The sequence below is a fragment of the Aspergillus lucknowensis genome (genome assembly GCF_044049455.1).
Source record: "Aspergillus lucknowensis strain CBS 449.75 chromosome Unknown BJX67scaffold_62, whole genome shotgun sequence".
NCBI lineage: Eukaryota > Fungi > Ascomycota > Eurotiomycetes > Eurotiales > Aspergillaceae > Aspergillus > Aspergillus lucknowensis.
Genome location: NW_027263606.1, coordinates 132,540 through 160,521, shown reverse-complemented (window position 1 = coordinate 160,521; position 27,982 = coordinate 132,540). Strand labels below are relative to the sequence as shown.

Below are 27,982 nucleotides of genomic sequence, written 5' to 3'. Positions count from 1 at the left end.
CCCCAAGAATTGGTTCCCTGTTTTCTTTCTTTCCACAGTTCCTCCTCTCCCCAGCCCCAAAAATAAAAAACCAAAAAAAAGAAGAGCCACAACCCTTAATCCTTTAAACCCAAGTATTTCTCTAAGCCAGAAGAAATAAAAGGTTTTCAGGAACAAAAACCTCCGAGGGAGAGGGGAGACAACAGTCCTCAAAAAAGCAACCATTCTTAATAATAATCATTATTACACAAGGAATTCCGAATTATTACAGGCTCCCTTTCAGCAGCATCATCATCATCATCCAGCATCAGCTTCGGCTTCACCATAATCAGCATCAAATCGCCCCTCGTCGTCCATCGAACTTCGCAGTCCTTTTTAACACTGTCTCGAATTAATCTGTTCTCGATATTATACCTTCGACACGATCGCAACGACTCTAAACCCATGCTTTGAGGTTCACTTGTTTCGTCCTCCTCCACTCTCAAACGTATGTAAAACCGCGAATCCTTTTAATTCTCTTCCCTTCCCCTCTTCTTCCTCTTCCTCTTCCCTCGCTTGCGTCCCGTGCTCTCTCCGCCATTTCCCCCCCCTCCGACCCTCCTCCATGGACTCCCGTCAACCTTGAGTCCTTGACAACCTTCTTCGCGTGCTTTTTTTCTGTCTCTACCCCGAATATTTCGTGTTGCCGGGCTTCATTCTTTTGTTCCGTTTGGGTATAACCTATCACGTCATTCGTTCAACCTATCCTTGCTCCTCTTCTCAGTCGTGTACCGACACCCATGGCTGTCAACAAACCGACTTATTGACTCTCCGTTCGAACGAAAAAGGCAGAGCGATGATTATCCTCAGGGTGGAACAGTACTCAGATTCTCCGAGATCCCGACAATACCACCCTTCCTGTGTAAACGACGACGCCAGAGCCATCGACGGCGATGCCTATAGCCAGTGAGAGCACAACCACGACGGCAACCATGACAACATTTTCTGCCCCAGTCACCGCACCCAGGACTCCTCATAATCAGGCTGCGTTAGCTGCCTCATTCACAAACTTCCTCACGGTCACTGTACACCAAATTTTGTTCCTCCGATCGGTCTATCCGCGAGCGACTTTCCTCCCCGTCCGAGCATACAACTATCCCGTTCGGCAATCCCGCCATCCGAAGGTGTGTGACTACATTAATGACGCGTCGATAGCGGTCGGGACAGAAATTTTAAAAGGGACAATTACCGCTGTCAGTATTATTATTTCGTCTCTCCGCACGAATCAACCCCTCGAACGATATGCCTTTGATTTGTCAGGTCTCCCTCGCGTGCCACCCGGCGAGGTGCACACTACTTTTGAAGACAGAGGGAATGATACCTCTAAGGGCGTCCCTCCCACCTCCCAGACCGTCGATCTGGAGGCACAGTTCCGTGCCTGTCTTGCTAGACTTGCATCCGCCTGCGCCCGATTGACCCCTTTACCTCGTGATGACGAATTCAGTTTTACCGTCTGCATCGAAGTTCGCGAAGATGCCTTACCTCCTGCGGGGACCACAACAGAAGAACAGACCTGGATTGTGGCGGAACCAGGCAAAGTTCATCTCCGATCATGTTCGGCTCCATATTCCGTTTCTAAATTGAGGAATGGTGAGCCCCAACAACCGCCTCCGAGAGTGTCAAATGGTCGCGCCAAGACGGTGCCTGTACGACGTGTAGAGGCCGGTGAACTCCGTCTAGAACTATGGGTGGAAGAGGCACGACAGAAATTCAACGAGCCTGTGGACTCAGAGCATCCGCCTTAAACGGCCAATTCGCTGCTCTTGTTGTTTGTCTGTCTAGCTTCTACTTGTGGAGCATTTGATGGTGCTTCGTCATTTTAACCTTTTTTAACCTCATTATCTTCTTGTTTTAGCGTGACCAATGATCGAACATATATGACGGATGAAGATATTCTGGTATCGCCCAATGAGTGTGGTGCAAACATATAAAATGGACTCGCATGGCATTTACATAGATCAGGTTCATCTCTTTTATTTTTCTCAGTTTCCGTCTCTATCCATTTTTCTTCCTCGTCGCCGTTTCATATCCTCTCATGCCAACATTCCTTATGCCTTCCTCTTCTCTTCGCTTCTCCTTAACTTTACTTCTTGGACTTCTTGTCACCTTCTCACTTTTCCATCCTCGACCTTTTCTCTCCGTTGACCCTTCCATACCACTTTCTGTACTCGTCTCGTCTTGTCTCGTCGGAGTTATTTATGGTTCTAGCAAATTCGAATATCTCGCATTAGCTACGACAGCTGCCTCTTCTTACTGCCATCGTCACTCGCAAGCTGCGGTTTCCGGTGCTACTTGGCCCCTCAACTGCACGTATGCTTAACAAATCGATTCTGACGTGACCGGGCTTAAACAGTTCCTCCCACGCTCTGACGGCGCCCACGAGTCTCCAGGCTCATTCCATTCAACTACGCTCGAAACTTCCAATGACGCAGTGCTAGTAATCCTTGTACATTGCGCATTGCACCCCGCTCTGAGAACCAAGATGGGAGAGGAGAATCGATACCAACTCCGGTCCTAGCGCAGATTCGAAGCTGAAGTATAGCCCCAGATCTGGAAGCCCCAATTGTTCATTTTGACTGCCCGCTTTTTTCACTACCGGTAGTGTGAGTAGTATTATATCCAGCAGCGAAAGCTGGGACAAAGAATGACGTAACATAGCGTAACGTAACGACCAAGATAAAAAATATGAAGGAAGGGACTCGGAGTGTGCGAGCTGTGCGGGCCCGCCGGCTGCTTTTTCCTTGGAACCAATGGAGATCTTATTTCCCCGAACACTACTAGTGTGCTTCTAGGGCTAGTATAAATCTGCTCTCATGGCCGTCCTCAAGATTCGTGGGCGTAGTTGACGTACGTATCTTATGGGGGAAATGAGTCCGAATCGAACGAATTTGTGCTCTTCTTTGTATACGTACTGCCCTAGCGGTACTCATTCTGGGAGTAATCGACATACTGGGCGTACGGAGTTTAACTAGATCACGAACTGAGTAAATACAAGACGAGATCTCCTCTCACGGAACAGTAACGATATTTGCCCACTATCACCAAAGACAGTGGGACCTGGGTTCGGGCGCGAGTGCTGACTCCGTGGGCATAATTGTGGTATAGAGTGTATCAGCATTCAGATAACCATTAGATCGTGAGAAGATCAGATCAGTGGAGTGAAATCAAGTATTGTGGTGGGAGTCCATTCTTACGGGGTCGGAGGGAACCTTTTGAGAAAAAGGGTACGCGAGTAATCAAGCGAGAAGAAACAATCCAAAGACGCTGAATGCGAGATGATGGCTGCTAGGTTGGGTATAAGGCGAAAATCCAAAAATCAAGAAATTCGAGCCGATATTCTATGTTTACGTGTCGTGGTCATTCACGATGCGCCCATGGTGTTTGCCTTCGGTGCTTCCCATGACCATCTATAAGATCTTGTCGTTCTGCGTTCCGTGGAAGTCGTTGGGATTGGAAATTTGATTCTCACGTGCTATACCCGGGACTCTAGCCGGAAATGGTCGCATGGGATCTTGGTATCTGATATTGTAATCGAATGCAGGCGCGGGCAAATGTTGATGGTCCCACTGAGCGTAGATTTGTGCTGCAGGTTCCCGAAGAGGCGCTTGAGGAAGTTCGAATGGGTTCACCTCTCTAGCGGGTGGAAATCCAGGAACAGGATACTCGGCAGCTTGGGGCGTAACGCGACGCTGCTGAGAGACTCTCACATGGTGTAGTCGGTCCAGCATTCCTGCATACTCGTACAACTGGCCTCCTGGACCATTGGCACCCAGGTACTGGGGAGGCTGTCCTAGCGGTTCAACAGCCGCTGGCTGAAAGTTTTGGGGTCCAAGAGGGGGTACTCTCCCTAACCCCATTCCAGGTTGTCTCTCCGTATAAAAAGGGGGCGCCCGGGCCATATGACGTCTTGCCTCATAGGGCGCATGGCGGGATCTCGTGTTTTCTGGTTCGGTATGTACCACTCGAAGTTGCTCCTCGGTGATATCTGGGTTTTCAGCTAAAATCTTCTCAATAGCTGTCTTTTCGGCTTGTTTAACCTCTCGACGTTCGCGGGCTCGTGCATCTGCATCGGCCTGAGGACAGCCGCGTCCGAAGTGGTTGTAGCCTTCTTTGGTGATGTCCTTTTGACAAATATAGCACATCCTGGTATGGCACTGAGGACATGACATTTTGTTGCACCCATCTTCCTTGACAATTTTCACCTGGCACTTGGGACAATTGCGTATCAGAGCCTTGCTCATGGCCTCTTCCACCTCATGCCGTTCGCTGATGCCCTTATCCTTGCGGGCTTCTTCGCAGGTCTTGGGAATGTGGCTTTCCTCTTTGCATAACCGACAACTGACTACCTTGCATGATGGGTTCACGCAGCGGAATTCTCGGTCTTCTTCTACCGGGGCCAAAACCGCCTTGAACGAGCAGAACGGGCAATCTTCAAGACCTTCTAAGCCTGCCATGCGTACTTCATCTTGCTGCTGTAAAGAGTCGAGCTTTGCCATGATAGATGATCCCAAAGCGTTTGTAAGCTGGGAGCGGGCAAACGGAGCCTGACAGCCACTGACAGCGAAGCACTGTAGCTTGTACTTCATGAGGCCAATCTGTGTCTCCGCTGATTTGCGAATGCAAGTGAAGCAGAAGAAATGAAGATCGGCTCCTTCGCAGGGGACAGACCGGTTCGTTGGGACGTCGGAGTAGCAGCACTGGCACTCGATGAGATTGCCGGTTCGGGCATGTTCTTCTTCGTTGGCTTTCTCTGCTTCCTGCTCCTCTTTTTCCTTGCGCAACGAACCTATGAATCTACAATAAGCAAAGTATGTTGGAATTCCTGGGCGGATTGCTCACATTCCAGCTTTTCAGCCTGTCGTTTTGCTGCACTAAGCTCACTTGTAAGAATGTCACAAAGAGGCGGGGAAACATGGTGCGCCGCCGAAACCCTGCTTTTCTTCAGTCTCGCAAATGGCCTCTCATTTTGACCAAGTAGATTATCGTCAGAGTGAAGAGCCAGGAAAGCATGGTAGACGCGCTTCTTCTCGCTGAGCACTTTCCGGACGTACACCATCGGGATGAGAGGGAACTCTTTCCCCAGAATCTCGATTCTGTATCGACGAATTTAGCGAGCGGCATGAAAGTTGAGGAATGGGGCTGGTTTACCCTGCCCGAGAATATGCGTTTGCCTGGCTCTGGTACAACGTGTTATTCTCCCAATTACTGTCCCTCTCGCCGCGGTCTTCCCTTTTCCTTTTGGGGTTCTCGGCTTCCTGTTTCGGGTACGATTTCTGCCCGAGAATCTCTTCGTAGATAGCGTCCTTAGATAGTGCAAACTGGACAGCTTTGGGCTGGGGATCTTTTGTGGCAGGTCTGTGGCGATCAATCAATTTCACAGCATAGGCATGGCTGATGTCGGGGAATATCTCTAGTATCTCGGCCAGGAGGGAGTCAGTCGCATCAGCTAGCTGTGCTACTTGATGCGGCGCATCCTGTAGATAATGTGAAGAATTAGGATCTAGAGATGCAAGTGGAACAACAGAAGCTTCATCAAAACCAGTGACATCTGGACCACGGACTCGTTGTTTCTTAGCAAGCCTGTCTGTAAGCTCTGTCCAAGAGGCTTCGTTAGGAATCTGACGGGGCCAATGATCCTCTTGATCGAAGAACTCGTCAGCCTCGGTGAATTGTTTCCCATCACTATCGTCCGAGCTGGACGAAATGTAGATTGCGGAGTCCATCAGGGCTCAGTAGATGTTTGTGTTGGGGGGAGAGAGAGCAGAGCAACTTGGATTGTGAGGAAAAGACTTTCAAATGTGCTCTGAGAGTGAAAGAGCGTGGCACCAGTAACTCGGAAGATACAGAGAGACAAAGGCTTAAAAGAGATCTCAAGGAGAACAAGGAAATTAATTCCGAGTCTTCGTGCCACCACGAAGCTTCTGGATTGGCAGGATCCGTTTAGAGTTGACAGACGGCTGGGCCGGTCGATTATAGCTAGAATAACGGTGGGAGTCTGTCTTCTTCAAAGCAGGACAGAACTTCGAGTCCGCAAGCAACATCAGCACTGAAAGCACAGGTCAGGCTTGAGTGCACAGCGTAGATCAGCCTGGGCGTTGATCTGGAGATCCGCTTGGGCTAGTGGGCCCAGCCTTCCCCGAGATATCGACCGTCTTCCACTGTTGACAACAGTTTAGGGGAGAGAATCGCATAGAAGCTTGCGAGCAGCAAGAAGAAAGGAGATCGTTGTTCAGGATCAGAGACAGTCAAAGGATGCAGGGAAGAAAGGCCAGTGTTGTGACCCAAACCACGTGAGAGCGACAAGGCCAACAAATAGAGGAATTGAACGCAGGGTAGTTGGCAGCTGGCCCAATCAAGCGCTCCCTCCCTTGAGAGCCTCCATAAACTCCCTCGATTTTCAGGAGCATTTCGGCCTGTCCGTCTCTCTTGCGTCTCTATGGGGGAATATTGATGCTGGAGGACTGGAGAGAAAAGCTCTAGGGCTGATATGGCATCTCAGGGTGGTTCGAAGCTTGCGTGGGTGGCCATATCGTTAGCCGCCAATCCATGGATTGGCAGCAGTGAGTTCGGAGCTTCTTTAGCTGAAGGTCAAGGCGCCGCGATGAAATGACAAACCCTGCGGCGCATCTTGTGGCTTTTCTTTGAAGAGCCGCCAAGAATCCGAAGCCCCCTCGAAGATCGATCCTGAGATCCAAGTGGAGGAGGCTCCACACTGACGGTAATGGTTTCTCCAATACGGGGATATTCCGTCTGGTACGCGGATTTGGTACGACTGAGAAATTTAATACACTTGTATACTACAGAACGTGACGAGAAGTAACTGACGTCAGCAGAGATTGGCCAAGAAAAGCAGGTACAACCTCTTTGAGTCCCAGGAAGCTCACATGGGCCCGCTTGCCGTCGCTTGCCGTCGGAAGTGACAAATGGAAACCGCTGCTGGGCGTTGGAGGCCACCATTGTGTCTATTTCCAATTCACGTATATCAATGCGCTGATGGCCTCGACTCCCGTGCTACAGACTTTCGCTCGATCTTCCCACTTATCCCGTCTTTGCCTGACATAGCAACACCAAATACATACACTCAACTAGTTCGATCGAGAAAAGATGATTGCTGCGCTCCCCGACATTGAATTGCCTCACGGGGACTCCCCCGAGCTGGTGCTGGTTCAAGCCACGCCAGCGGAGCGGATCGAATCCATCAAGCTGAACAGTACCGAATGGAAGGGGCCCCTGGACCTTGACTCATACATTGCACGAGAGGAAACGCTGCTCCAGCAGCGACTGACCAAAAACCGTTTGAGCTGTTGGGTTCTGGTCGACCGTCGGGAGCCCGAGGATAGGAGGACAATCCTTAGTTCCTGTGAGACGTACAAGAAGGCAGCAATGGTAGCTCGCGGTGGAAAATTGGAAAATGCCTTAGCTCATGGGGTTGGAAGTGTTTATTGCCGGCCAGAGTTCCGAGGCAAAGGGTATGCAAAGAGAATGCTGCAGGAACTGAGCAAGAAGATCGATGCATGGCATACCGAAGGCGACCGCGGAGAAAGACCCTTATTCAGTGTTTTGTTTTCCGATATCGGGAAACGGTTTTATGCTCAATTTGGCTGGAAACCTCACCCATCCTCGCACTTTGAACTCCCTTCAATCCCGAAAGAAGAATATTCATCCGCAGCCATAGCGACCACGCTGCCAGAGATAAGGACTTTGAGACCCGAGGACGTTCAACGTTGTATGTGCAACACCGATGTCATCCAGAAAGAGCGTGAGGTTTTACGAAAGGCGTCACTGCATTCTTCTGGTCCCAAAGTAGCAATTACTCCAGATTTTGACCACTTCTCATGGCATTGGGCCAGAGAGGAATTTTACTCACAGAAAATTCACCCCGGAAGGGAGATTCCCACCACTAAGGGTGCCGGCGACGACGATGCCAAAGTGTACTGCGCGTGGAATAGGAATTTTGGCTCTACTCCAGAAGAAAACACCTTGTATATCCTTCGGTGGGTGTACAACGAGCCCTCCTCTCCGGAGGAAACCGAGAAAACAGTCAATGCGATGGCCGCAATCTTGAGGCGGGCGCAATTGGAGGCGTACGACTGGAATATGGCGAATGTGACATTCTGGAACCCGACACCCCTTTTGGAAATAGCCGTAGCGCTACTGGACCCAACTGCTGAAATCGTGCATCGCGAAAAGAGCAGCATTGCGGCTCTTAGATGGAGTGGGAACCCAGAGGAGCAAGTGGATTGGTTCTGCAATGAGAAGTACGCCTGGTGTTGAAGATACTCGGATGTTCGCATCATGCCAGCTAGACATAGAAGATCCTGTTAAGGGTCATGAGCACGCAATGGGTGGCCTATTGATTCATCGTTTCTGTCTCTGGTTCTTGAACAGCTCATGCCAGTTCCTCGTCTTTTTAGCGGTTGTTGCTGCACTGGTGTCCGTGGGAAGATTCTTCTTGACTTTCTGTCGATCAGCTTCAGTCGCGAAGCATACAGTTTTCGAGTCGGGATGCATATAGCAAGCTTCCTAATATCAATATTAGCAATGGTACACACAATCGAACTTAGATATATGGTCGTAACGATATGACAAAGTCCATGTAGGAACTTACGGGTAGGATTGATAGCGAGACATCGTCTCTCCAAGTTTCGGGAAGTTGATCTTTCCAGGAACTCAAGAATTCAACATGGCTGACAGCAGACCCGGCACCGGGCGCCATGACCTCGAGATAGGTCTCTCCCACCCAACGCACACAACACTCTCTGTCAATACTCGCCCCTAAATCAATCAGTCAAAGCTCCTCCTCCTGCTTCGTAAGCAGAAAATCAGGGGAGAAGCAATGCTCACACTTCAATTCAGATCCCGGAAGGCTAATTCCAGGACTGTCACCCTCGTCGCGAATCCTCCGTACGACAGCCTCAAATAGCGGCTTCGGGAACGGCTCAAGTCCATCATCGTCGAGCACAGACTTCCACAGATCCTTCACCAGAAATTGCTTCCCCAGGTCAATTGCTTGGAGCACCGCGCCCTCAGTAACCCTCTTCCACACCTCCAGTTTCATTGCTGAAGACGGGCGCCAGCAATACGAGGACGCTGCCGGAGCTGCTGCTGCACCAGCATGTGGTGGAAGAACAAACCCACACATCTGTATCCATCCACGCTCACACTGAGCCCTTGAGACGGGGATATCAGCGAACAGCCGATCAAGTATGTTCCGCGTCGTATGTTCATCCCTCTCATACTCATCCCCTCCCATCTCCATGTCTATATCCCCGTCTGCATCCCTCGCATAAACCCGCACAACGTCCCTCAAGAAGCCCTCAGCCGAAAACCCTTCAGGGGAAATATGTAATTCTAACGTCGATCCACACTTCGCAATGGTCGTAACCGCCCCCTCGATGTTGAGATTCCGATCCAAATCGGTCTCTGTATCCTGGCTGCCCGTATCATCGCCCTCAGCGACAATGCTCAGATCGCCTCTTCGGACGGCGCTGCCAGTGCTCGGTTGGAGAATGTGCAGTGAATTCGACGATTGGACTTGGCGGATGGAATATGTCGTCGTGGGTGTGCACAGATTTACATATTCGGGAGTTGTGGCGGAGGATGATGTTTTCGTTGATGTTTGGGAGGGGGATTTGAGCTCCAGACTGTTCCCATGGTTAATATTCGTAGAATTAACGTGAGTACGATCGGGTCCGGGCTATAGGACGAACGTACGTAGGGGGCTTGTCTGAAGCGAGCAGATCCGCGAGCTCAGGTGGCAGTTCGAGGAGTCGGAAGCCGTGCTGCGGGGAGCGGTGCGTGAAGAGGATGCTGGGGGTGGGTTGAGTGGACATTCTCCGTCGCTGTCCTTTCCAGGGGAAATGGTATACCCTCTTGATTGGAAGATATTTGCTTCAGGGGTATCGAGGAGCAGAAGAAGTTATCGAAGGGTCGATTGACACGGGACGCGTGCATTTGAAGGATCACGACTTTTTGGCCGGAAAGCTAAGCGCACGGGCCACTGCTTAATGCTTGGTGTTCGGGGCCAGGAATAGCATGTATACTACTCGGGAATAAGCATGGATGGAAAGTGCTAGGTTATCTGAAGCGGTCGGTCAGCTCCTGCGAATTTTGCGCCCTTCGGTGATTCATAATATGCAGTAGCTCGTGGGATAGAGCACCGAATTACCCAGGTCTACATTTGACACAAGAAACCACCAAGCGATAATGTCAAGATAAGCTACCTCTAGCGACGCCAAATAAGTTCCCTTTACAGAAAAGCCACATCTGAACCGACATGGCAAGAAGGATAACCGCCCAATGACCAGCACAGGGCCAAATAAGTTCGACATCTTAATCCGTCAAGCCGCTCTTAGCTTGCTGCCTCTGACCAGCAGGCTGCTTTTCATTGTGCACGTCGTGAAGTTTGTTCTTCCTCGGCGCAGGGTTGGCTGCAGAAATATCCTTTTTGGAGTCCTTCTCATCCGTATTCTCCGGTGTTGAGACCTGAGTGTCTTTCTCTTGCTCTTCTTCTTTAACAGAGTCGCGAACGAAGGCATTGTCAATCTCTGACTCTATTCGTGGGTCCTTGAAATAGGCTTCCGTGCGTTCTGCTCGCTCAGCTTGAGCCTGTTCTTCCTCCTCTCGCGCCTTTCGTTCATCCTCTAATTCTTCCATGTGCCTGAGATCATCCACGCTCGGTTCGTACAGATGCCAGATGGTGTAATGTGGGAGTCCGACGACAGAGAAACCCATACGCTTGGCCATCTGGGTTCTATGGTTAGTATTGCACCCCGGCATAATAGGATAGTCACATACCTTGCCAAATCCCTCGGTCTCGGCATGCTTCTCAAAACTAAAGGCCGGGAAATGAACTCCGGCCCTGAACACTTTTGCTTTCGCGAGGATACTGACGCCCCCTACTCCGTCAAGCTCCATCTCCATGTCAGGGTCCCCATACGGGTCACGAAGATAGGCCAAATGAGGTCTCCATGTGGCATACTCAGCGTAACCTTCGACAATGACAGCGTCTTCGTCTAGTGTATCCGCGAGTGCAAGGGCCGTCTCCGATTCCTGCCACGAATTCAAGTCGTACGGTTGCTCCCCGCCGAGCCAATCCGGCAATGGCCGCCAAACATCTGTAAGTCGTTAGATCGAGGCCGAACAGGATACAGGTGGATCAACTCACTTGGTACAATAACGTCTTTATCATGTCTCATTAAGTCTTCCAGTATGGTAGTCGGCGCGGTTAACACATCGGCGTCTCTCCAATAAACCCAGCTATGGGTTGGTCGGAGTGTAGCACTGAGCAGCCAATTCCGTGCCTGGGCCATTCGCTTCCTCCTCCCAGCTTGTGCAGCAAAACCGTGCCGACTCTCAAAGTCCTGATTCACTAACTGTCCGAAATCCTTCTGTATGACGGAAATTTCCCCAAACGGCATATCTCGGTCCGGGTCGCCCTGGAGCTCTTCTAGCATCTGCAATAGCATTTCGTTCGTTTGATCCTTCGAATCGGAGACAAGGAAAGCAAGATCGATAAGATGATGCGGGTACGTGAGGTTTCGGAGATGCGAAAAGAACATGGGCAGATGGGAAGCGGCGTCCCGAAGAGGGGTGCACATAAGTACCCGTTCCTCATGTTCCCAGCCACTTGAGGAACCTTTAACTTTGGCGAGATCATAATATCGAACGGTCTGTATTTGTACGTGGTCCGAGGAGGAGAGAAGGCCGAGTGACAGCACGGGGAGTATCGAAGCTCGCCAGGAGGGAAAGAGGAGAATCAACAGTAGGAATGAGACACCACCGACCAGGAATAGCCGTTGAAGAAGTTGCCTTCGTCGTCGTAAAGCAGGCTGTGATCGGGGTTGGAATCTGCCCAGGCCTTACAGTCAGCCAAATAAGCTTCGCAATGGATTGAAACTTGGACAATGGGGATGTAATCCTCACCCATGGGGAGAAATAGAGAAGGTTCCCTGGCCTCCTCTAGGGTAGGCCGTATACCCATTCGCGAAGGCGTGGTGCCTACTCATTTCTATAGATCATTCACCATGTGTAGCCCTAGCACAGCCCCGCGAGACACAAGGACTTCTAGGACCACGAAGTGGTGGAAGGTGGGTGTTGTCGCGGCGTTCAGCAGATGCTGTCACGAAGGAAGGGGTCGACGGAAGAGATTCGTGAAGCAGAGAACAGGTCTCAGGGTAATCCCGAGGCTGGTGCAAGTGCGGGAAGGAGAGGCAAGAAGAAAACTGTGTCCTTTTCATGTAGCATCGTTTAGTTATTGCGTCGGACAACGATGACGATCCTCAAACCTGGACCAGACTGGCCGGAAGATCGGGAGTCGACATGATCCGCTGCCATCTCCCAATGCGGTCGGAGAAGCACAGCACCTGTATCCCGTTTGCAGCCATGCCACCATCCCCAAGTTCCACGGTTGGACACGGCTTCCACGGGTCCCCTTATTCGCTTCGAGCAAGGTTGGTACTATTTCCGATTGTTCTATTAACAGACCGTATTAAACACCGCTCTACAGCGCTCAGAAGCAAAACGTAGACGGGAAAAAGCAGCAAAGCGTCAAAATCCAAGGAAGGACGCTACAAACTCCGAGGAATGCAAGGACAATTCTAGACCGCGAAATAATACAGAGGAACAGATCGATCGGGAAACCCAAAGCCTCATCGCACCAATACTCCAATTAGCTGCTCAGCCGCGAGATTCTCGACGACGGTGACCCCATTCCCTTGACTCCAACCTCCACCTGGCGCATCAATCTTCCCAGCAATGCGTCCATCTGCCGGCGGTCTCGCAGCGTGGGAATGACGGATCCGGCCTCGTACTCACTGTCCAAGATATAATACCGCTCCCTGCCCCAGTTCTCCACTGTGTCGCTCTGGAATGCAACTCTTGCTATGACTTTGGCTGGGACACTAGCCTTGTTAATCGCACTCTTGGAAAACACTCGCAGGAACGGGCGCAGCCCAGAGCGTGTTTGGTGGGCCATTCGAACAGATAACGGGAGTGCAGTTGCCAAGTGACTCTCACCGGTCATTCCTCCTGGGTCGAGTGTATATATGTTAAGGGAAAAGCTCCCGGTCTGGAGTTGGCATGATTAGCTCAAGTCTCAACCTTGTGAGGAGGAAGATGGAACCCACCAGAACCAAGCTCCGTCGGAGCGCATACATGACCGCGCTCATCAACAATTTGCTGCTTCCAAAGCGCCGGTTGCCTTCCTTCGCACTGAGCGCTGTCCCAGGGCGTATGTTGACGCAGGAGCCCTGCTCTTCGAAAAAGTCGAGCGACCCTTTCGACATGGAGGAACATCCGATATTGATCACTCGTGCGCCGCCATTCGGCGTCCCATCGCCAGCCCGGAATGCCTCAAGCAAGCTGACCGTCAATAGGAAGGGTGCGATGCAGTTTGTCTGGTAAACAGGGTCATGACCATCTCGTGTTACCTGACCCGCGACGTATGACGACATGGCAGCCGAGTTGATTAATAGGATCACTGGAGGTATTTCTTTGTTTTGGACCCTCTCCACGGTAAGCTCCGCGAAGCTGACAACAGAGTTGAAGCTCGCCAAGTCCACCTTGAGGACTTCAAGAGACCGCGGCCCGATCAGTCGGATACGCTCTCTGACATGTTTGACGCTCTCCGATCTGATATCGCGTGCCAGAAGCAATAGATGAACATAAGGTTGGTTTTTCGCAATCGCAAGAGCTATTTCCGATCCAAGTAACCCATTTCCTCCTGTGATAATGGCAGTGCCGACCAGCGGAGTTGCCATCATCAACGAAACGGCCCCTTTATCGGGGAAATATATAGGGTAAGGGACCGTAAAAAAATGGCTTGAAACCAGAAAAAAAAAACCCCAAGAAAAGGTCTCAGAGGGCCAACAAGTTTACAACAGTAAGAAGAGCCGCCGCATTTGACGGAACAACGGGGCAGACATCGATATAAATTGAATTCTGGAGCGCCGATCTCCCGGGTCAGAAACGGAAAGGAAAAGAGAAGCGGGCAGGAAGCTCCGCACCGGCACCCTTGAAGACGCTGGGCTTTGTTCCAAGATGCGCCAGGCTAATCTAGATCCCAGAGCTGAGGCTTACCCAAAGAAATGTAGTCCAGGCAGGCGGGGTGGGTTTGCCAACAGCTGAATCAGACCAGTCTCGGCGACGGATGGAGATGGAGATAGACAACACAGCTCAAGGTGAGGAAGAAAGTAAAATATCCATTACCTTGGGAGCTGGGAAGGGAGACGAAGAGGTCAGGCCAGCCGCTCACAGGAACCTCGTTTCAAAGCAAAAGCAAGGAATCCTGAGCACTTTCTGACAAGTATTCTACCTCTTCATCTTCTCCCTAAATTTAGCTCTAAACTAAAGCAAGCAATTCATGGATGAGTGAGACGTGTCATTGTCACACTGCTGGATAAGTCTGCAATCACTTCGTTTAAGAGCGATTCCTTGGAGCCAGCTTCTCAGCCTGGTTGACTGAGCGCGCAGAAACCTTTGGATACTCGCCACCATTCTCGCGGTTCGATGTGTTGGGATCAGAGGGGGGTTCCGGGGTGTATGGAAATCTAAACCTCGAGAAAATTGTACAACCTCCCGTCAGGATGATCAGGTCCCAAGTCCCAAGAACCTGTTCCTCCACAACCCACCTCACGGCGCTGCAAACGCAGCGCCAACGCCCTTGTCTCATCTTGCCGGCCAGTCACTCTCCAATATTATCATCGCACCATCCCAACTAACCTGAGCAAAGAGATCTCCTCGGAGCCTCCCTGAGTCTGCCGAGGGAGACAGAGGATCATCAGTACAATGTGCGAGTGCAACATCGCCATCGCCACGCAGTCGGCTTCCTCCACCTCCATCCAGTTACATCAGCCCTCGGTCAGAGAAAAGCATTCGGCGATCCCAAGCAAGCGCCTTGCGGGAATTTAACTTGCGAATGACTCGGAGGCGATGCCCAGGTGGGAAGGGCCTGATTCATCCCGTCGGAGGAGGTTTTAATGTATGATAGGGGGACGACGGCGCCGCTCAGCTGTGGGGAGAGGGTTCTTCCTGCTTGTCGAACAGCCTTCCGAGGGCGAGGCCCCGCCTGCCTGGTTTCTTCTCCAGCTTACCGGCAACTGGACGACTCCTTGAGATCCCTGGCTCTGACTCGGCTGAATGCACCTCATGCTTGATATGGCTAGTGGTAAATCATGGCAGCACAGGACTGGGTGATGGGGTGCTGGACTCTGCAGTGGTTTGTACCCAACGCGCTGGTTCCCATGCATAATCAGGATAGACCGGTTTTTTGGCTGTGTTGGACATGCAGTTTGACCTGGTTCGTTCTATTCCTCGTGTCCTCACACGTGTCTATCTCGCTGCAGATGTTGCTCTGGGACTTGTTTTGTCCTTGATCCGGGCAGTTCATTCGTTTCTTTGGCTCTCAGCATCCATCCATGTCGATCTGGGCAATTCGGGCGCAACGCTGATGGGCTTCAGCATTCACTGTCTAAGAACGCGGGTAACCCTCATGGCTCGCAGATTGGTCTATTTCTACTCATCGGATCATCTCATCAGAGGTGATCATTCTACCTCAGAGTTTATACATGTACTAAGGGCTGCCTCGACTGTGCGACGGGGAATCACCTGGCGCCACCCTGTCCGACCTTGGGCGGTGTGTCTATGACTCGAATGGATGAGGATATAAAAGTCACTTCGACCAAGTCTTTGCTTCGTCATGCCTCAATGTCTATCAAGATCTTTACTTGCCTATCCTTCTCATTGGCGAGCGCCTTGAAGCCCTTCTCCTCGACTTCCTCCATCCGAATCTTGCTTGTGATCATAGGTCGAGGGTCGATTTTTCCTGCGAGAGAAGTCAGCATACTCGCTCGATTTCCAATTCGACGGAGAATGAAGGACTCAATGCATCATTTGGATATAGACTTACCCGACGCAATAGCCTCAATAACAGCCTCGAAATCACCGTCCTCGCAGATCGCCGCTCCAATGACATGTTTCTCGTACGAGACCACGTCGAACGCGTCAATCACCGGTTTCTTCTCCCACAGAGACACAATGGTCGTCGTGCCGCGCACTCGGATCCCCTTCATTGCCGTATCAAACCCGGCTTGAACGCCCGAGCACTCAAAGCTGATATCCGCACCCGCATCCTCAGTCAAAGTGCGAACATTGGCTACAACATCATCTGTGAGAGGGTTAAAGACGTGGGTGGCGCCAAGGGCCCGCGCGTACTCGCGGCGCCGGTCGGAGACTTCCGCTACAACGATGTGTTTCACGCCGCGGGCTTTGAGAACCTGGACGACTGCAAGGCCGATGGGACCGCCTCCTACGACCATTGCCGTTTGGGAATTCTCGACTGGGCTGCGGTCCACGGCGTGCCAGGCGACTGTGAGAGGTTCGACGACGGCTGATTGCCCAACCCTATATCAATGCATGAATCCTTGAGCATAGGCATCGCTAGTGACTCACCTCCAAGGTCCAGAGGGAAGCCATCCGGCAAGCGAATAGCATGCCTCGCCGGAATGGTTACATGATCTGAGAGTCCTCCAGAATCGCCTAATGGATCAGTTAGTGTTAAGGTATACGTAGTTTCTGGCCCACAGTGCAAGTGCATATAACTTTTGAGTGACTTACTGCTGAACCCAATGAACCCAAGATTCCGGCAACAGTTTGGCCTCCCGAATGCACACGAGGAACAGGTCCCGTCCGAGAGATTGGGTCTGACAGCCACCCGATCTCCAACCTTCAGCCCCGAGACACCCTGCCCTACCTCCTCGACGGTGCCACTGAACTCGTGGCCGAGAGTAACGGGGAGCCGCCCGCCTGTAAGGGCATGTGGTTTTGTTGGAATCACAATCGGGCCAGCGAGATACTCGTGTAGATCTGGATAATGACTCTTAATTGGACATAGTGCCCTGACTAAAATTTGTTTGGACAGAGATGGTTGAACGAACCGCTTCCGCAGATTCCGACAAACGCAGGACGAATCTGCCATGGATCAGTAGGGGTTCAACGTCAGGAATACAGAGGGAGATATGGACCTTAACCTGGCCTTCCTCACAGACAGGCTCTTCTATCTGGTCCACACGAATGTCGCCACGGCCGTGAAACCGAACGGCCCTCATGGTTTTCTGGCGGAGGTGCTGTATGTCGTGAAATGTGCCCTCGGTATATACATAAGAGAACGAGAAGACTTTCTCGACTTGTCCAGAATATAAACGCTGGAACGCGGTGGGTCATGGCCATGCTTCAAGTCTCATCGGAATTCCCCCGTTGGAGACCAGAAACTGTGGATGGCCGGCCCCGCATTTTCACCTCTCCACAGGCGGATTTCGGGCCTCAGCGAGGGTTCTACTTCAGCATATCCAACACAGGTCAGCTCACCACGCTAAACGTTCGAGCGATCTTGATGGTCTGTGCGGGTAAATACAGGTTAGGACACCTCGGTGCTCAGTGGCAGCACCTTGGTGGTCTGCGGACGGTGGTGACTTCAGTTGGGGCGACCACAGCTTCACACGACTCTGGCTAATTATATTAAAACCCTCACTGCAGCCCCCGCCTCCTTTCCCTTGTTTCTCCATATGAGTTTTTTTCAACTAGTTCCACTATAATTGGGGCATTTGCTGTGTCTTGCTTTCTGTTGGTCGCTCAGGTCATGAGGATCCCTCACATACCGCGAGCCCGATTGACGTAACTGAACAACAGCGTTGTAATGTCCGTGCTGCCGTCGTTTGACAACAAGCGAGTGGTATCTTTGTCTCTCTGGATCTTGTCAGCCTCTCCTGCCTTTCCGGTGGCGTGGAGGATTCGTGCAATGGCCGCATGGACCCGGAGGAGCGTCGGACTTGGGAGGAGGAAACGTCCGTGCCGAAACCCAGAATCTCTTCAACCAGATTTTCCCTGCCGTCAGGGCCGAGATGGTTGAGGAATGCTTCTAGCACACGTTTGGCATCGTCCCCTGCTGTCTTGGGTTTGAGCCGATCCAGTCTCTTCCTTGCTTCATACTCACCGGAGGCTAGTGGTGGTGATGATGTTTTGAAAAAGGATAGCAGAACGACTTGGGGAAAGACAGCTGCCGTGAAGGTGTTGGTGATGAGATGGATGAGAAGACGAGAGGTTAGGAAACCGCGAACGAAACAGTGAGACATAGCACAATTCTTAAGGTTCAGAAGGTTTGGAATAATAGCCTTCCACCCTTATGTTAGGCAAGATGAGGGTTCAATAACGAACAAGTATGGGACCTTAGTCTGAAAGACTTATAGTAGATTTCCGGTACATGCCGTTTTGAGTCTGTCCTCGAGAAAGAGCAAATTGGATCCGGCATAACAACTTTCTGATAATGAGATAGAGTCATCCTCAAGCTCCAAATAGAACTTTCTAAACTAAAATCAGGAGCAGCGTCCCGAGTCCAGCTCCGCCCCATGATCACAGTCCTCTCTGCTCACAACTAAAGCAATCCATGGGCGAGACGGGATAGTCATCATAACTTTCGAAGAGGATGATTAGAAATCGAAAATATGAGCCACGGAGATGCGAGCCACGGGATGAAAGCGGATTAAGAATCTGAGTTGCTAACTAAGGTCTACCTAGCGATATTTATATCTGCGAGGACCCCTGCAATTAGGTTGATCTTCACGTTGACCATATCAGGAAAGAGCGATTGAATGCCCAGGTGAAGGGATTGAAGGGAGAAGGGCGAGGAATAACGCTGGCCGATCCCGATATAGTCGGAGAATGAATTAATCTGTCACCGACTAGGTCGACAGAAAACAAGCCACTTGTGATGTTTCTGTTTGGTTTTCCCTCTTTACGTAGCGGTCAACGGCTCAGTCCAGTCTGAGCGTAATATGGACCATATGTACAAATAGATTAAAATTACAGGCAGCTCTATCTTTAATTCTCTATGAAGACGCTTGGAACCAGAAGGGCGGCCAATAAATCAAGCAGGGGATGCCACGCCAATTGACGGGCCGCGTAGGTCAAAAACGACATAGAAGGCCTTTAGGAATGTATCACCTAAAATCTGGAGGGATAGACCCTGGTTGGATTGCATACCTCCGTAGCAGACTACAATTCAAAGATTAATGGGGCTTATCATGGGAAAAGACGGTTTGAGAAGGTAGAAGGTAGCTTACCAGTTTCTCCAGTAGTTGTGTTGGTCCCAACCTCCGCGAAGCCCATCAAGTTACCCGGAAGAGTCGCCAGATGCTGCGGGCCAATGGCGATAGAGAAGTTCGGCAATTCCGCGCTGCAGGGGTAAATGTAGCCTGTAGCGCTCGCAACATACTGCGCACCATGAACTTTCGCATAATAAGCGTCCACAACATGCTGGTCAAGGAGCATGAGTGATGTCCCTGTGTCGGCGATTGTGGCAGTTGCCTGATCATTCTTCTTCAGCTCACCGTCTCCAACTCGGTAATATGCGGATTCGAATTTCCAGTATCCGCTTGAGGCGTCGATGGTTGCGTTGACCAGGTCTCCTTTGAACTTTGTTTTGTCGATAATGCCAAATTCGTACTCCCCAACACTTTCACTTTTGATGGACGCGCCGAGGACGGGCTCGTCGAGGACTTCAGCGATAGCTTCAAAGAAGGACCTTTGCTGCTGGGGCTGAACGGTGTTAAGGGAAGAAAATCCTAGCCCGACTAGACCGTTCGTGTACGTGTCTTCGAGAAAAGACCCGGAGACTTGGGTAGGAAGACCGATAGCTTGGCCTGTAACTGTGACACCGCCAACGTCAATGGTGTCGCTGCCCACTCCGCCGAACGCGTACGAGTCGTCTCCATAGGTGATATTGAAGGTTGCGCCTTGAATGTCTTCAAACGTCGTCGACTTCGAAGGGTCGAAAGCTGGGCGCCCTTCAATTGAGCTACTGGGTAGACGAGTGTTCATCACCCACCTGTGACAGATTAGCGGTGGACACGATAAGAAGCAGTCATGATCCTACACGTCAGAAGAGCCCGTGTCAAATGTTACAACGAGCTCCTGGCCGCCAATGGTAATCGGCGAGACAAAGGCAGCATCTCCCTCTACGGATGCGGCGCTGACGGCACCAGTCTGATCGGGTTCAACAATTTCCTTGCTCAAATCCTCGGCAGCAGCCTTGACTATCGGCTCAAAGTCATCCAGGTCAACCCCGATGTTTGTGGGGACAATGCCGTATTTGACATAGGCCCTTCTTAGAGCAGATGGGCCATGGATGGTGTTGCTTGCACGCCGTACAGTCTCAATCTTGAAAGATCGGCCTTGGCGCCTCTTCAGAGAGGTAGGAGCCGAAAGTGCGCCATACGCGAGCCACAGGGTTAGAAAGATGGAGAGGAGTATCCTCATAGCGACTATACTGTGGGGGTTCGGCAGAATGGACGACGTATCACGCAGCCTTCAGGACTTGAACAGACGGAGTACTTGCTCCAGAGCAAAGGAACTCAGACAGAATGGCAGGAAAAGAACGTGGAGGAGTCAGGTCCAGACCGGACTCCTGTTACTCCAAGGAAAGAAAGATGAAAGAACGAATGATAGGGGACTGTCTCCCAGAGCAGTTGTCGCACCTATCTCAAGAAGTGAACTGAAGATAAAATTGGGACATCAGGCTGGGGTTGCAGGATAAATAAAGCAAAACAAAAAAGAAGCAGTTCGACGGAGAATCCGCGCATCGTCCAGGCCAGCTGTGTTCAACAGAGAATGCGAATCAGCGAACTCCTCTTGCCTCATCTGTCCGACACGGTGGGCTCCAGATGATTGTTTCAAGCAGTCAGAGATCTCCAGGAAGCGCATAGCTTCACTTGGCGCCTAGCGACTGGCAGTGGTTGCAGCCAACGAGGATCTGGGGCCTGGCCCGTCTTCATCGAGTTGAAACGTCCAGACCCCTGGCGCCGAATTGAAACACTGGGCTGATGGTTTGTGTTGTGTTCCCGGCTCAGACGGCGTGACACCCGGGGCCTCCACACGAGGCACGATGGGAACATTCGTCTGCCTCAAGTGTCCTCAAGTTGTCCTCATGGGACAAACTCGTGTGATGACCCACGCGTCCATGCTCTGGCCAGCAGAGGATCACCCGCCAAGCTCAAGGCACCTGTGGGGCAGCAACATTTCTCTTCTGGCGAGTTTCAGTTTCGCTGCGACAGAGCCCTTCAACAACATGAGCCGTTTTCCATGTCCTCGAGAAGACTTTTTGGTTGCCATTGCGGATTGTTAAAGCTGGCTAGAAACGTGAATGCCCTACTTCCACCCGAGCATATGGTAGTATTGTGTAACAAACTTAGCTTGTATTTCTCATCAATATTCGCCATATCAAGATATATCGCCCAAATGGCTGCATTTCAACCAGCTTCATCATATAAATCCGATGCTCATCAATGGGCAAACAAATCTAGTCATGGTATCAAAAGTTCTAAGGGCCAAAACAACTCCATGAATGCAAAGAGAGAATAAAAGGCAAATCATTCCACATCATCCGGTAAGACATCCTTTGGATCTTCACCCACCAGCCCCCCGACTGCCCGTACGACCTGCTTAATGGCTAACGACGCCGGGCTATCAGGGAAATTATCCACAAAGCTCTCCCCATAGTCACACGCCATCCCGACCCTCGGATCAAGAGGGACAGCGCCCAAAAAGGGAATCCCCATCTTCTTTGCCAGCCTCTTCCCACCACCGGTTGTAGCCCGGAAAATCTTCGACTCATGGTCACAGGACGGACAGACGAAACCCGACATATTCTCGACAAGGCCCAGAATGCGAATTCCAGCCTTTCGGCAGAAATCAATCTCCTTCCGCACATCGAGCAGCGAGACCTCCTGCGGCGTCGTCACAAGAACGGCCCCATTAACACCACTCTCTTTCAACAGCGAATTAACGGAGAGATGCTCATCCGATGTCCCGGGCGGCGTGTCAACAATCAGATAATCCACCTCGCCCCAATCCACATCCTTCAGAAACTGCTTAATGAGCCCATTCTTTTTCGGCCCGCGCCAGATCACCGCGTCGTCCCGGTTCGGCAACATGAATTGGACGCTCATCACGCCCAGATTATCAGATACCCACACGGGGCTCCAGCCCGCGTTACTAACGTGTATCGTCTCCGACTCCACGCCCATCATCTTGGGGATACTCGGCCCGCAAATATCTGTGTCCATGATGCCGACTGTGGAATCCGGGTTCGACGCAAACCCGTGTGCGAGGAGCGAGGAGAAGGTCGATTTTCCAACCCCTCCCTTACCCGATAGGACAAGAATCTTGTGTCGAACTGAGGAGAGGCGCTCGGCTATGAGGGGAATATCGGGGTCGGGACCCTTTGGGGCGGAGGCGCAGATGGATTGGTTTGGACAGCCAGCGCAGGCGTCGCCTTGGCCTGCTTGGTCAGATTCGGGGCCTGGGCAGTGCTCTGTTGAGAGTTAGCGATGCGCTCCCTATAGAGGATGGGAAGGGTTGGGGGGAAAGGTTTCGTACCAGGCTCTGGGGCGACGAGGTTAGGAGGTGCTTTTAATGGTGCCTCAAGGTATGTGGATGTTGGTTCCTGGAAGGAGGGCGCCATGATTGCCGTTCGAAGCTCAGATGCTTGATTGCTGGTTTTCTCTTGAAACGGGCGAGATGTGGCGGGGTAATGTGTCCTGTCTTCTGGAGGGGAAGAGGGTGATGCAGGCGTTTCCACCGGCAAAAATGGGCCGCAAGCGAACCTCAGAAATACTCCGTGCTTGACAACAGGAATATCAGATCGAGATTGATGAAAGGTCAAAAGCGTGTGGCGACAGCTCCGCGGAACGGGTGCTTGATAATCGCGACAACCCACGGGCCAGAAACGACAAACGCTTGGGTGGCGATTGGTGCGGGGCTGTTGCGGTGTCGGAGGAAGACTGTCCCTCGACACAGGACTCTCACACTTCTGCGGAATAGATGCGGTTTCTTGAGATCCATCAATCAAACTGCCCTTACATATAATAATGGAAGAGATAGTTGCCGTGGTGGACCAAACCTTCCGCCGAAATTATGCTTTGCAGCGTTTACAAGGCGGAACCACCAAAACAGAGAGCCTCAAATGAGCCAGAATCAGCTTGTAAGGTTGAATTACCCTCTTCTCCACTCAGGGACCTCTTCATCGGTCATATTCCCTCAGAATATACTTCAGCTCATATTGGGGTCCCAACGGTGCTCCCCCGAGCCCTCCCACCCCAATTTCTCCTCAACCTTGCCCATACTACTATTTATTCTGTGGCAACCAGTAAACTAACAAGCTATCGCGCAAGTATACTATCGATAAAAGATTAAGGGTCCATGCACGAGTATCCTCCTAGAATGATTTAACACTTGATGTGGTGTTAGTATAGCATGGTGTGAATGCCCTTGGTACACTTGAGAAACAAGGATCTCCAGTACGGACGCTAAGTGGCTGAGAACAACTCCCACATTGAAAAGCAAGTATGAAGAACGCATGGACAATCGGGATTTCTATGAGAGTTCGAATATTAGGACGTATCGTGCGCAAGGAGAAGGGCCACTTGCAAGGGAAAAAGTAGAGCCCTCGAAGACTCACGACACGTGTGTATGGAAGTAAGTTTATGATTCCAACCATGAGAGACAAAGACCAGGAGACGACGGCAGAGGAGGAAGTCAATGCGCAAATATGAAAAGTATCACGAATCGCCAGTGGAGAGACTCAGCGATGCGTTTCCCCAAGGTGATGATATCATATTCCCTGTTGCCGTGAGAGAAATCGTGTCGGCCGTTTAGGCAGGATCGTCGACAACCTGCACTCAGGAGAGGACGGGTCGCAAACTTGATGACACTGGGAGCCTCGTTGGAAAGCCTGGGAGGCATCCAACTTCCCCGGAAACAAGGATGCGTCTGCAGTTGTGAATGGTCGACGGGCCGGCGAGGACTGGGGTATGTGACGAATATCAACGCAGTCCCTTATGCATGTAATTCAAGGATAATAAATTCAAGTAAGAGAAATGTTGTCGCGCTGCCCCTCAAAGCTTGGACTCCGATTCAACCCGCGGTTACCGCTCGCGGCGCAAGCACCATGCATCAGGGCCTTGTTTCTGCATCTCAAAAGTAAATTATGCCGCACTCCCATGTTCATCTTCCACCCTGAGGAAAGCTTTCATTAGAAAAGTGAGTGGGTCAGTGCTCAGAAGCAGCAATCCTGTCTCCGACCGTCTTTCCCCTCCCATTGCAGCCATCAATCGTCCACGATTGGACTGGGAAGTGAGGGGGGGTCGATCTCTCGGAGGCACTCTTCGCCAGTTCCACAGCGACAGCTTGAAGAGGGGCTTGACAGAGGAATGTCCAAAGAGTTGCACTGCCTCTTCGATGTCTTGACATTCCAGGGTTCCTGTGACGTGATGGATTCTTCCAATGGTGGGAAGCTGGCTCTCCACATGAGCCCAGGCCAATCAGATCAGAAGACCCTGGCCTGCTCTTCAAAATGAGCCCACCATCGACCTTCGCATGCCGTCCTCTGTTCCTCAACAACTCTCTTCTCAACGCTCTCGCAATTATGGATTGCGGCCTCTCAACAGGCAGCCATCACCTAAGTAATGGGCTCAGAGGAAGAAATGTGGCTTCTCATTCTGACCTAAACGTCAATTCCGAGAATTCCACCGCGACACCGGAGGACAATGGCAAGGACAAGGTGGGCAAGACCTTTGGGCGAACGCCAGATGGTACAGGTAGGTTGCTCCGCCAATGCTCTGCTCTCAAATTGTGCCAATATATATTATGTTGTGCTTCGGACTAATCAATTGTCGTCTCACAGTATTCACCGTACCTCAAACTCATGACATGGTCTCCCAGCTCCTGTCGCCCTCCGAGCCAAAGAACCTCTCTGACCTACTTGTTTTGACCATATTGGTTGCCCATATACTCCTTCTGTGGAAGCTTCCTGCAGGGGCTAGAGTCCCCGTCTTTGCCGTCATTTACCTCTTCTGGCGGACAGGTTATAACGCCGGTATTGGGTGGCTGCTTCACAACCAATCTCATAACAAGACCCTGGTTCGTTGGGCTGAGAAGTCAAATATCTTTGTGAACCCGTCCACTGGCAAGAATCCCTACCCACGGCTATACAGCTTGATCAAACGTGAACTGGAAACCAAGATCCCCAACGACTATTCCTTTGAGGAGGCCCCAATTGAGTATAACACATGGCTAGTCTTTAGACGCCTTGTGGACCTGATCTTGATGTGCGACTTTACCTCTTACTGTCTCTTCGCGATAGCCTGTAGCCACCATCCTGCTAGCGAAAGCGTGCTGATGACTATCCTGCGATGGGCTTCCGGCATCGCGCTATTCCTGTTCAATCTCTGGGTCAAGCTAGACGCTCACCGGGTGGTCAAGGATTATGCTTGGTACTGGGGCGATTTCTTCTATCTCATCGATCAAGACCTGACTTTTGACGGGGTCTTTGAGATGGCACCTCACCCCATGTATTCGGTGGGTTATGCCGGCTACTACGGTATTTCACTCATGGCAGCAAGCTATAAAGTGCTGTTCATCTCTATCATCGCCCATGCAGCCCAATTCGCTTTTCTCGTGCTCGTTGAGAACCCTCATATTGACAAAACGTACAATCCACCCCCACCGCGGAAACGTATCAACGATCAAGACTCGGTGTCTACCGCATCCCAACGCCCTGATTCTCCAAATGCGCCGCACCCGCTTGATGAAAATATGCCCCACGCACCAACGTTCAGCAGTCCACCGCCATCGGCACACAACCTCCTTGGGCTCAACAACTTAGACTTGTATAGAATCACGGACACTTCTTCTATGCTGGCCCAGTTCCTCATGTTCTCGTTGACTGTTTTGACACCGTCAACACCCTGGTACCAGTTTCTGTTCGTGGCCAATGCCGCTATATGGAGGCTCTGGTATTCCTTGGGCATTGGGTATCTTCTCGATCGACAATCGAATTGTAAAGCTTGGACGCGGCACTTTGTCAAGTACGGCGAAACGCCCCACGAGGCATGGAACCAGTGGAAAGGAACGTACCACCTGAGCATGATCATGTGTTACACGAGCTTTATCGCAGCCGTGTGGAAGATGTACACACTGCCCTCTGACTGGGGGTATGGTCTCGCAATTCTCCGCCATATACTAGGAGCAAGTCTTATCAGCCTGCAGTTGTGGACGTCAATGAGTATTTACGAATCGCTGGGCGAATTTGGTTGGTTCTATGGGGACTTTTTCTTTGATGAATCCCCAAAGTTGACCTACAATGGAATCTATCGCTTCCTCAACAACCCAGAGCGTGTCCTAGGTCTAGCTGGTGTCTGGGGTGCGGTTCTCATCACAGCGAGTGGCACGGTTGCGTTCCTTGCCTTCCTGAGCCATATACTAAGCCTGGGATTTATTCAATTCGTGGAACGGCCTCATATGCAGAAGCTGTATGGGCGCAGCCTACGTCAGGATGCAGGCCTTGTGAAGAGCTTGAAGCGGTCTCTCCCACCGTCCTTGAAACAATTGCACGGCAGTGTGGACAAGATTTTCGACGAGTCATATGAGTTCATCGAAGAAATCATTGACGCCGCACGACCGAAACTCGCCGCTGGCGTGAACACTTTCGTTCGGGATACAACCGCGCTTTTCCAAAATTATCCTGCTCGTGTCACCATCTCACGCATTGATGCTGACCTGGCTGGTTACGACCTCCGAGACTACTCTCTGTCTGTCAACGCAAGCGGCTCATTACCGCTCGACGAAGGCGATCTTAGCAAAGAAGGGGATGCTGCTCGCACCCCTCTTGATCGGCGAGGTGACTTGGAGAATCTAGTCTTCCCATACGGTGCCCCAGTAAAGGTCAAATGGACGGCGCCTCTCAACCACAGCAAGAAGGACTGGATCGGCCTGTACAAGGTCACTGACAACACGTCCCGAGAGATCTCCCGCGTATCTTCACAAGGACGATGGGTCGCTGTCAATGAAGGGTATTATGACAACCTCACCTGCGAAAAGGGCATTATCACCAGTGACGTCGTCATCACAACCCCCCAAAGTGACGGTGGAGACAAGCACGATATCGCAACTGGCGAAGTCTCATTCTCGGGAGACAAGCTCTTCTGGAGCCAAGGCGTCTTTGAGTTCCGCTACCACCACAATGGCAAGCACAATGTTATGGCCATCTCGAGACCGTTCGAGATTCGAATCCCTCGTTTCGAAGAGGAGGACCATTTCGATATGTCCCAAACGGCCGTTGAAACGAGCCTGCTTCCCGTTGTGCAGAACTGTTTCGACGTAGACCCAGATATTGCACCCGAAACCGTGGAAGAGCAGTACGGAAGCTTCGTTGATCGGGACGGTAAATTTGCGAAGAGAGTTGTCTTTGCTGTTCACCAAATGTACATCCTGCACTCCGTTGTGAGTATAGAATGGTGCTAATTGACCCATATAGGTTCGGCGTTGAGTTCGCCCCAGAGGTTGTCCGCTCAGATGGAAACGTCCGCAACCTTGCCTGGCGGATCTGCAATGCAAAGAGAGTCCTGGTAAGCCCCATCTTCATGATATCCGCGGATTTCTTTTGTTGTCCCTCTCAAATCCGACTAAGCAACCTAGCGCTCCGCATCGTTAACGTCCACTGCCCACAATCCCTAGGCCCCTTATAGTATTTCACGAAACGGCGCTACCACGCCGACCGAGAGAAAAGAATAATGCCCTGATGAGACGACTTACGACTTAGCTTCCCGCCTCGTCTGTTTCCTTATCCCTCGAGGTTGGACGAACGAAACGGCAGCCACAGACGGGTATTTTTTAGACGTGGGATTGGGTGGTTGTTTCATTCTTTTTGCCTATTTGCTTAATTCTATCTCAAGATAGAGGGCGAATGTAAAGGGAAAAGAAAAACAAAAAGAGCAAATTAGCCGAATGGTCCTTGCCAGCCCTCATTCCAATGCGTACCTTGGAGTGCAGTTGAGTGGCTAGCTTGTAGTAGACATACAGCCCAAGGCTTGTATCAAGATACACAATTTAAGATCCCAAACTTCAGCTTTTAATT

The 27,982-nt window shown here is 51.2% G+C and overlaps 10 protein-coding genes across 10 annotated transcripts; 3 read left to right on the top strand and 7 right to left on the bottom strand.

Moving 5' to 3' along the window:
• Positions 1 to 388: 388 nt before the first annotated feature.
• Positions 389 to 1,908, top strand: BJX67DRAFT_291952 (putative mitotic spindle checkpoint protein (Mad2B)). The gene is made up of 2 exons (XM_071026827.1): positions 389 to 466; positions 807 to 1,908. Exon 2 carries the CDS (start codon positions 912 to 914, stop codon positions 1,761 to 1,763), a length of 852 nt encoding a protein of 283 aa, XP_070881756.1. The 5' UTR covers positions 389 to 466; positions 807 to 911; the 3' UTR covers positions 1,764 to 1,908.
• A 1,299-nt stretch (positions 1,909 to 3,207) lies between these two features.
• On the bottom strand, positions 3,208 to 6,002 carry BJX67DRAFT_291919 (uncharacterized protein). Its single transcript, XM_071026825.1, has 3 exons — positions 5,167 to 6,002; positions 4,858 to 5,111; positions 3,208 to 4,804 (listed from the first exon to the last, which is right to left on the bottom strand). Exons 1-3 carry the CDS (start codon positions 5,739 to 5,741, stop codon positions 3,426 to 3,428), a joined length of 2,208 nt encoding a protein of 735 aa, XP_070881755.1. The 5' UTR covers positions 5,742 to 6,002; the 3' UTR covers positions 3,208 to 3,425.
• A 771-nt stretch (positions 6,003 to 6,773) lies between these two features.
• Positions 6,774 to 8,435, top strand: BJX67DRAFT_291923 (uncharacterized protein). The gene has a single exon (XM_071026826.1). It carries the CDS (start codon positions 7,123 to 7,125, stop codon positions 8,290 to 8,292), a length of 1,170 nt encoding a protein of 389 aa, XP_070881754.1. The 5' UTR covers positions 6,774 to 7,122; the 3' UTR covers positions 8,293 to 8,435.
• BJX67DRAFT_291916 (putative sister chromatid cohesion protein Dcc1) lies at positions 8,335 to 9,941 on the bottom strand. Its single transcript, XM_071026824.1, has 4 exons — positions 9,733 to 9,941; positions 8,863 to 9,662; positions 8,627 to 8,793; positions 8,335 to 8,541 (listed from the first exon to the last, which is right to left on the bottom strand). The coding sequence occupies exons 1-4, from the start codon at positions 9,849 to 9,851 to the stop codon at positions 8,377 to 8,379; spliced, it is 1,251 nt and encodes a 416-aa protein (XP_070881753.1). The 5' UTR covers positions 9,852 to 9,941; the 3' UTR covers positions 8,335 to 8,376.
• A 409-nt stretch (positions 9,942 to 10,350) lies between these two features.
• On the bottom strand, positions 10,351 to 13,778 carry BJX67DRAFT_375096 (Anp1-domain-containing protein; the record flags this gene model as incomplete). Its single annotated transcript, XM_071031646.1, has 5 exons — positions 10,351 to 10,764; positions 10,816 to 11,135; positions 11,186 to 11,868; positions 12,726 to 13,087; positions 13,146 to 13,778. The coding sequence occupies 5 exons, from the start codon at positions 13,776 to 13,778 to the stop codon at positions 10,351 to 10,353; spliced, it is 2,412 nt and encodes an 803-aa protein (XP_070881752.1).
• Positions 13,779 to 15,518: 1,740 nt separating this feature from the next.
• On the bottom strand, positions 15,519 to 17,487 carry BJX67DRAFT_365747 (2,3-butanediol dehydrogenase). The gene is made up of 6 exons (XM_071030292.1): positions 17,040 to 17,487; positions 16,953 to 16,986; positions 16,633 to 16,881; positions 16,468 to 16,554; positions 15,926 to 16,405; positions 15,519 to 15,841 (listed from the first exon to the last, which is right to left on the bottom strand). Exons 1-6 carry the CDS (start codon positions 17,121 to 17,123, stop codon positions 15,714 to 15,716), a joined length of 1,062 nt encoding a protein of 353 aa, XP_070881751.1. The 5' UTR covers positions 17,124 to 17,487; the 3' UTR covers positions 15,519 to 15,713.
• BJX67DRAFT_365743 (uncharacterized protein) lies at positions 17,477 to 18,277 on the bottom strand. The gene has a single exon (XM_071030291.1). It carries the CDS (start codon positions 18,144 to 18,146, stop codon positions 17,652 to 17,654), a length of 495 nt encoding a protein of 164 aa, XP_070881750.1. The 5' UTR covers positions 18,147 to 18,277; the 3' UTR covers positions 17,477 to 17,651.
• Positions 18,278 to 18,887: 610 nt separating this feature from the next.
• BJX67DRAFT_291834 (pepsin-like aspartic protease) lies at positions 18,888 to 20,534 on the bottom strand. The gene is made up of 3 exons (XM_071026823.1): positions 19,946 to 20,534; positions 19,134 to 19,897; positions 18,888 to 19,065 (listed from the first exon to the last, which is right to left on the bottom strand). The coding sequence occupies exons 1-3, from the start codon at positions 20,326 to 20,328 to the stop codon at positions 18,938 to 18,940; spliced, it is 1,275 nt and encodes a 424-aa protein (XP_070881749.1). The 5' UTR covers positions 20,329 to 20,534; the 3' UTR covers positions 18,888 to 18,937.
• Positions 20,535 to 21,315: 781 nt separating this feature from the next.
• nbp35 (Fe-S cluster-binding ATPase) lies at positions 21,316 to 22,625 on the bottom strand. Its single transcript, XM_071026822.1, has 2 exons — positions 22,447 to 22,625; positions 21,316 to 22,381 (listed from the first exon to the last, which is right to left on the bottom strand). Exons 1-2 carry the CDS (start codon positions 22,529 to 22,531, stop codon positions 21,438 to 21,440), a joined length of 1,029 nt encoding a protein of 342 aa, XP_070881748.1. The 5' UTR covers positions 22,532 to 22,625; the 3' UTR covers positions 21,316 to 21,437.
• Positions 22,626 to 24,430: 1,805 nt separating this feature from the next.
• BJX67DRAFT_365737 (phosphatidylethanolamine N-methyltransferase) lies at positions 24,431 to 27,980 on the top strand. The gene is made up of 4 exons (XM_071030290.1): positions 24,431 to 24,665; positions 24,752 to 27,329; positions 27,383 to 27,473; positions 27,544 to 27,980. The coding sequence occupies exons 1-4, from the start codon at positions 24,494 to 24,496 to the stop codon at positions 27,580 to 27,582; spliced, it is 2,880 nt and encodes a 959-aa protein (XP_070881747.1). The 5' UTR covers positions 24,431 to 24,493; the 3' UTR covers positions 27,583 to 27,980.
• The last annotated feature ends 2 nt before the right edge of the window (positions 27,981 to 27,982 follow it).